At 27.1% G+C, this 8,748-nt stretch overlaps 1 protein-coding gene across 1 annotated transcript; it reads right to left on the bottom strand.

The window, feature by feature from the left end:
- Positions 1–23: 23 nt before the first annotated feature.
- LOC101262252 (zerumbone synthase) lies at positions 24–3,031 on the bottom strand. The gene is made up of 4 exons (XM_004247422.5): positions 2,873–3,031; positions 2,331–2,396; positions 941–1,200; positions 24–857 (listed from the first exon to the last, which is right to left on the bottom strand). The coding sequence occupies exons 1-4, from the start codon at positions 2,890–2,892 to the stop codon at positions 316–318; spliced, it is 888 nt and encodes a 295-aa protein (XP_004247470.1). The 5' UTR covers positions 2,893–3,031; the 3' UTR covers positions 24–315.
- Positions 3,032–8,748: the final 5,717 nt, after the last annotated feature.

Raw genomic sequence — 8,748 nt, 5'->3', positions numbered from 1 at the left:
TGGAAAAAAGGAAAAGGTAATCTGCGTCTTTCCTAAAATAGACTATAAAGACCTCTTTATATCATATAATAAAAATAAATTGGAGGTTGGTAAGCTAAAATTGAAAACTCAAATGAAATCAATGCTAAAATTACGATTGATGCATAAAGAGTAATAATTTTTTCCAAGTTGTTAAATTCCAACATCTCATATAACAATTTTAACACCGTACACATATTTTTAATTTAAAATCAGAAAATTAAAAAAACCTTCTTTTGATTCTTAATATTGGTGTTGAGTAAAATCAAAATGATTCAAATTAAAACGGTAGGAGTACTATACTTGATCAGGCATGGGAAAGTTTAAACTCTTATAAGAGGTAAAACCTCCATCAATCATCAAGTTATGGCCACTAACATACTTGGCATCATCACTAGCTAAAAACAGAGCAGCATTAGCCACATCAATTGGCTCACAGTAGGCTCCTTTCAATTCACTAGTGCGATGCAACATTTTAACAAGAACTTCAGGTTCCAATTTCGGGAAATGCAATTTTATCTCATCCATATAGAACGGAGTTGGAATTGCAAAGGGCGATACACAATTGATTCTGATTCCGTTCTGACTTAGTTCTGCTGTAACTGATCTCATGATTCCGATCACACAGGATTTGGTTGTCGAATATGTAGGTTGCGCTAGACCTCCTATCACCCCTGTGACACTAGCTGTGCACAATATGGAACCGGTTTTACGTGGGATCATCACTCGAGCTGCGTGTTTAATCCCTGCTATCACCCCACGGACGTTGATAGCCATGACTCTATCAAATGCATCGAGGTCAAGATCAGCTATGGAACGTGGAGTACAACATGGTATACCTACAAAATTTTAAAATTCAATTGAATATTCGAGACAAGAATAGTATGAGTTACTCTGTATGTTGACTTCGGCCTCTGAATACCTGCATTGTTGTACATAATGTCGAGTTTTCCGTGGCTGGAGATGGTGAAATCCACTGCATTGGAGACGTCGGATTCTTTTGTGACATCGCAGACCACAAAAGAGGCGTTTGGCCCCAGCTCCGAGGCAGTTTCTTGGCCGACCTGATTTTGTACATCTGCTATTACAACTTTGGCACCGTTGTTGATGAATTTCGCGGCGGTTTCTTTTCCGATTCCACTTGCTGCTCCGGTGATCAGCGCCACCTTGCCTTCAAGTTTTCTTGCATTTTACAAAATAAACTTATTTTCAAACTTTTGTATTCAGAATACTCAGGACCGGCAAGGAAGGATTTAGGCCCAAAATTTTGGTCCATCCAAAAGATATTAGTTCAATTTTGATATCAATATTGGATAATTTGATTTTGAGATACGAAGATCGATTAAAAAGAAAAAAACACTTTCAAGCAAGACTTTTTCTTATTTCGAGGCTTGAATCCAAGGCCAACTAAAAAAATTGCTACTAAATACGCAACGCTTTCATCCCGGATTTTGAAATTTTAGATTGCAATGTACAAATTATCACAGCTACTAACAAGTCCGCCAAACTAATTTCAAACATTACTCGATTCTAATAATGATATAAGTGTATTTCCTAAAATTAAAGCATGTGTAATGATATGGGTAAGTATCGAAAAATGTATTTATATAAAGTGATAATAGTTGAAATAAGAAGGTTATTTATGAAAAGTTATGTGCATCTTAATTGAAAATGGAAAGCTATAAACTTTATATTCCTAAAGTATATGATAAAAAAAAATACATGGTTTTCCTTGTCTTTTACCACTCAAATTATGATACCTAACATGCAATGTACTATATGCGAATAAATAAAATGTTATACATGTGCTCGAGCAGCACAAAAAGATCTTGTCATTTTTTACGGTCATATGACATTTAAGAATAATACTTCACTCTCAAAATGTGTTACGATTATTATTAAAAACATCAAAGAAAAAATAATTAAAATCCTTTATATTTTAAATTTTATTTATATATGTAACAATCTTTATATTATTTCAAAATATATAAATTTTACTTTGAAATAGCCAAGTTTGATGTATTATTACTTCTCTTTCTAATAGGGAGTATTTTAATCTTAATTATAAGATTTTTCGACATAAAATTTAAATTTAATCAAACTATAATATGTACGTCAAAAATAAAAAAAATCACTTTCTAATAAAGTCAATTCATATTTTTATCAAAGAGCAAAACATAAGAAAAGATGCAACGATCAGCAATCATGTTGACTAGCTAGATCATTTCAAAATTTTACATTATAAATAAAATAATTTAACACTTATAATTTAAATTGTGTTACATAAAACGGAGCGGAAAGAGAAAACACACCTCTCAATGTGAGTGGAGAAGTCTTTATTGAAAGTTTGAAGTAGGCCCCTGGATTTGATGCCGCCCCTGTTAATTGGTTCAAAATTAAATACAAGAAAACAAAAAAAAAATGAGATGTAAAGATAAGGTGCAGAATATGAGAGAAAATAAAAACAAAAATGAATACATCATGATACTTGAAATTGTTTATGATTAAATGCCTATTAAATTTGATTATCACCAATTGAAATATTTTTTCCCCCACATCTAACTAGTTGTATTCAAATTTCAAACTAGAGGTGGATTGAGAAAGAACTGAATTATTGATTTTATATATATATATATATATACACACCATATATTATAGCTAAAATTTCAATATCTATATTATTCTATTGTTTGTCTAGCTGATATATAGGCAGATATCTAAAAGTTTAATTAGATGATTCGTATGCTATTAAATTATGTTATTCAAATTGTAATATATAAGATTATACTTATTATGAATTTAACTTTTCTGTGTGTTTTTTTTTTTTTTGAAGGATTGATGAGAGAAAACTAACCTTGAAGCTAATCTCAGCATGTTGGCTTCTTCTTCTTCAGTTAGATGTAGTTTTCAGAGAAATCTAATTAGAAATATTTCTCTCACTACTCTCACTCTATATCTCAAGTCAATTGGGTATTAAATAATGAGATTTATTAGTATTTATTGAAGGTGGGACAGTAAAATTATATGGTCTAGTTTACTTTTAGAATATTGTTAATGAGTATTACTTCATTTTATATTAATTTAATTTTTCGGGTGTTTCACGTCCTTTAAGAAAAGTAGATTAAGATATAAATTGAATATAATTTTTTATTTTTATCCTTATTAATAATTAAAATAACTAAATATTAATTAATCAGTATTTCTAATACTAACTAATGAAGTGTAAAATTGGATCTAAAAGAAATCTTCAAAACTAAATAATTAAATTAAAATGGAATATGTCTCAAAAAATTAAATTAATATGAAATGGAGGAAGTATTGATAGTGGATAACAAAATTACATAATCAATTTATTTTTAGAAATATTATAAAGCATTTTTATACTGTCTCTTTCATTTGTACTTGTCACTTTTTTTCTAAAATAGATTTTCGATTTTACTTATTATTTTTGACATATCAAGAAAAAACTTTTTTAAAAAAAATATGTTTTAATCTTAGCATTAAATATAATTCTCCAGATAATTTAATAGAGATAGTATTGTAAAATATGATAAATATCATTTTTCTTAACATGTGTGTCAAGTTAAATCGTGATAAGTAAAAATAAATGAAAGAAATGTATTTATTAATAATTAAATAAAAGTAACAAAAAAGAGTATTATAGGTAAGTTAGACACCAAAGTAATTACCCCTCCGTTTTAAAAAGGATACCCTAGTTTGACTTGAAACAGAGTTTAAAACAAGAAAGAATACTTTTTAATCCTGAAATGTACAAAAAATATTCTTTAATCTTGTGGTCTTAAACATGTCACGTGAAAAGTTCAAACTAAAATGTTGCCAAAAAAAAAAGAGTCATTTTAAATCGGAGGGAATATATTGTTTAAAATATTTACTAATTGACTTATTAAAAATAAGGTCTTTTACTATTTGTCTTCATCGTCATTATTCTCACTCTAATCTTAACACTATTAAAGCAATTTAAGGCAATTACTTACACATACAAACTAATTTTAGTTTTTTAAATTATTATTGATTATAACGAAAAAAGGTCAAAAATATCCTTAAATTATTCAAAATATATTATATTTACCATTAAACTATATTTCACCTTAATCTTTTCCGTCAAACTATTGATCAAAAGTGTCCTTATTAAAGGAAGTTATTAAATGTCATGCGGATATCACATTGCACGTCAATAGGGTTCTACTGTCACATAGACTGAATGGAAAATGGTCAAAAATACCATTAAACTATCCGAAATAGCTCATATTTATCCTTAAACTATATTTCAACTCAAAACTACCATTCCCATCAAACTATTTGGTCAAAAAAACTTTTCTAATTAACTGAAGTTGTTAAATGTCATGTGAATACTACATTAATGCTCACATTACACGTCAATAAGCTAATTTGGATAGTTATAGTTTAATTCTTTTCTGTTGATTATAAGAATTTGACTAGTGGAATTTAATCTCTTTTATTCCTCCATCCATCCAACCGTAATTGGTCATATATATTTTAACCTTGGTGTTTCTTAAAATAAAAATAATAATTAGTTCATCTAATGAAACCAATATTGTTACTGTTCTACTCGTGTGGCATAACTTTCAAATAACTAGTATTATGATTTTCTCCTATTACTTTAATGGCGTAGATTTGTTGCTTCAATAGTGTTGAAGAAAAGAATCAAAAATTTTATTGTATAAATTCAAATGCACATAAAAGTTTAGCTTTAAAAATTTAATTTTATAAAGAGGTCTCTATTCTTGAAATATTGACGATATCTACTTTTGACAATGTTGACACAAACCGAGTTTGATGTTGAAAAAGAAAAAGATAAATTAATGCAAACATTTGCTTACACACATTATTTAAGTATTATTTTTATATAGTATATTCTATCAAATGATTTTTAATCATTGTGTAGAGTATACAAGAATAATACTAAATAGGGTGGATAAGTAAATGTTTATATTAGTTATGCTTGCATTAATTAATTTTTTATGCATTATTTGATTTGATGTATTAAAAATGATATCATTGCACATTTTTTAAAAATATTTATTTACAAAAATAGCCTTCACAAATATGATGGAGAAATGTAAAAAGAAAAAATTAACGGGCAATTTGAATATGTGTATAACTCATGCTACAATTGTCATGTATTAGTAATACACAATAGAGCATACGACTAATGCAAGTTGTACCAAATAAGACTCTGCTACTATATATAAGCTAATGGATTTATTATAGTTCAAGTGTTTTAAAAGGTGAAGGCGTAAGGCAAGCCCTTTTACTTAGTATATAAAAGCGAGACGTAAGTCATGAGACATGAGGTGTAAATTCTATAGATTAATTTGGACACTCTTACTAACCGATAACAATAAAATATTACACTTGTTCTTGATGAATTTTTTCTATTTTATTAATTCTAATGTATATTGTAAGTTGCTATAGGTGTTCTTGGAGTGAAAATGGGTGGTAAAGTGGAAAAACCCTTTAGAGAATATCATTGAAATAACTTGGAATTTTTGTTTATGTAGTCTTATTATACATATAAAAAAACGCTCAGGAATATAAGGAAAGAAATCGATCAATTGTAGAAATAATTAAAACTAATTTGTCCCAATTTTATCGATCACTACATTCGAACAAAAGTAAAAGAAAATGAAATTGATGTGTTGTGTATGTATATACACACATTATGTATATTGATCCAGAACGCATTTTATATTTAGTATTATATATACAATATGTACATATTATATGCAATTTTAGTTTATCGATATATGTGGGAGAGATATGGAAGAGATAGGCGAAAAAAAGTTTAATAGACTCGTACGATATAAATTTGACATAGGTTATCATCATTATGAATTTATAATTCATTTTTTTAAGAATATAATAACAATGTTGAGCCAATTTAAATTTAAATTTCTAATGGTTAGTTATACCATGCCTTTTTTCCCCAACTCTCAATGTCAAATCTAATATGATATAGTGAGAAAAAATCAAGTAGTAACATACAATAATCATTTAAATTGTATCTATAGTGTAAAAAAAATACCTTTCACCTTTTATTAATATGATATTGTATCTAAAAATTAAGGTTGCTAGATCATAAGCGACAAGTAGACAAACTTATTTCAAGATTAGAATATTGAGATTATAATTTTTGAAGTTCAAGATTTTGTTTTCTCAGTTTGAACTTCAAGATCACTAGACAATAAAAGGTAGACACGTAAAGCTATATTATAGTCTTAGAATTTTAATGCTTGAATTAATTTATCGTGTTCTTCGGATAAGAAAAATATAAAGGGCAAATTACAAAAATCACATACTTTTAGGGTAAAATTACAATCTATCCTTCAAAAGTTTATAATTACAGAAATCTCTCAAACAGATACAATAATATAAGTGTTGATACATTAAAAAGAGGGGTCAGATACATTAATGGCCAAAAAATCAAAGCGCCGATACATTAAAAAAAATGTTGGATACATGCGCTTATACATTAAAAAAAAGGTCAGATATATTAATGGCCAGAAAATCAAAGTGTTGATACATTAAAAAGAGGATCATATATATTAATGATATTTTTGACTTAAGAGAAAAATGATGGATTTTGAAAATTTATAAAACTTACGGTCGATAAAAATAATAAGTAAACTAACAGGTGAGATTTCTGTAATTAATAAAAGAATTAAAATTTGAGGTATACATTTATTGTTAAATCAAGATTAGTAATATCTTTAACAAAGTGGAAGCCTCTCCCAAACTTATTTTTTTCCATCATCATTAGAATAATTATCTTTATTTTTAAAAAAATAAACCAATCAAACATTATTTTTTTAAAAAAAAAAATACCTTACCAAACAAATCCTTAGTGACAAAAAATTGAAATTCATGGGCAATGAAAATTTGAATAAAATACTACATTAATCTTGAATGTTTACTAAAACATTACATACGTATTTGTGAATGGCATAGATATGTACCAAATGGCTACAATAATATTATTATAAAAAAAATTCAATAAAAAATATGTAAAAACTTTATTGTATAAATTCATATAAAATTTATCTTTAAACAACTAATTTTATAAAGTTTTCTCTATTCTTGAGATATTACAAAAAATTTCTTTTGACAATGTTGCCACATCAAGTATAAAATCACACAAGATTATAAATTATTGTCTTAATACAGTATAACCTATTGAGATTCTATTTTATTGACTCGGATCAAGTTTGATGTTTGAAAAAGAGAAATACACTAATCTAAACGTTGGCATACCCGCTTTATTTAATATTATTTTTATATGGTATACACTTAAATAATTTCTAATTTTTTTCTAAGGGTATAAAAATGATACTAAATAGAGTGGATATGCAAACGTTTGTATTAGTTATATTTCCGTTGTTTATTTTTGGGAGAAGGGTCAAAAATGACCTTAGATTATGCGAAAGGAACATAAAATATCATCTGTTTGTAGTTTAATCCAAAAATGTCCGTTTACTTTGATCTAAATATGTTCTTATTGTTGTTTTGGGCCAAAAAATGTTCGTTTTTTCAAATAAATATATAGTATTTATTTTCTTTTTTAACACATTCTTTTTTAATAATATTTTTAAAATTAAATATTTTTTATCTTCAATTCAAAAAAATAATGAAAATATTTCTTATTTTATTATAATTATTTTTATCGCTATATAAATATAAATTAATGATGGATATACTATGAACTTATACATATAACATATATCACATATCGAGATGATACATGAATTGATAAGATGAGAATTAAGAAGAAAAAAATATTTCCTACATTTTAATTTGTTAAAGTAATTTTGAAAGAAAGAAAACAAGATCATAGATCTTTAATAATTTAATTAAGAATAAAATTTGGTTAAAAAGAAAAAAAATATACTTATTCGGAAAAGAGCATTTTCGATCGATTTAGTAACTATAGGGACATTTTTGTACCAGAGTATTGACGGTAAAGACATTTCTGAGCCAAACTATAAACCAAGGACATTTTTGAAAAGAGTACGTTGTTGGGGCGAGTTTCAGGGCGAGACAAACTAAAACCTCTTGGGCGTAAATTAAAAAACGTAGTTTCATAAAGCATAAGTCCTGAACTAAAAACGTAAGTCCCGCGCGTAAAAATGTACACCCTGCTGTTTTAAATTTTTTATCTCAAATAAAAATCACAAATCATTGAAAGGTTTACTTTTACTTATTTTATTAGTAATAAAACTATATAATTGAATATACACAAGACTATGCCCCATGGATCCATGAGACTTACGCCCCCGTATCTTGAGACTTATGCCTAGCTCCGTACTGTATAAAATGTCTCACCTCACGCCCTCACCTTTTAAAACACTGATTTGGTGTATTAAAAATGACATTGCACTATTTTTAAAAAAATATTTATTTACAAAATTAGCATACTCAAATATGATGGAATAATGTAAAAAGATTTTGAGGGGCAATTTAGTCTTTAGCCATGTTAATACATGCATTAAATATATATTGTGTATAACTCATGCTAGGATTTTCGTGTATTAGTTATACACAATAGAGTATATGATTAATGCAAATTGTATCAAATGAGGTTCTACTAATACATAAGCTAATGCATGCATTAGATCTTGAGTGTTTTAAAAGGGGGGGACATGAGGCAAGCCATTTTACTTAATATATTGAGGTGAGATGTAAGTTTTATGG

Source organism: Solanum lycopersicum, chromosome 9, assembly GCF_036512215.1.
Source record: "Solanum lycopersicum chromosome 9, SLM_r2.1".
Classification (NCBI taxonomy): domain Eukaryota; kingdom Viridiplantae; phylum Streptophyta; class Magnoliopsida; order Solanales; family Solanaceae; genus Solanum; species Solanum lycopersicum.
The sequence above is the reverse complement of the archived record's forward strand: the minus strand, read 5'-3'. Positions and strand labels throughout refer to the sequence as shown.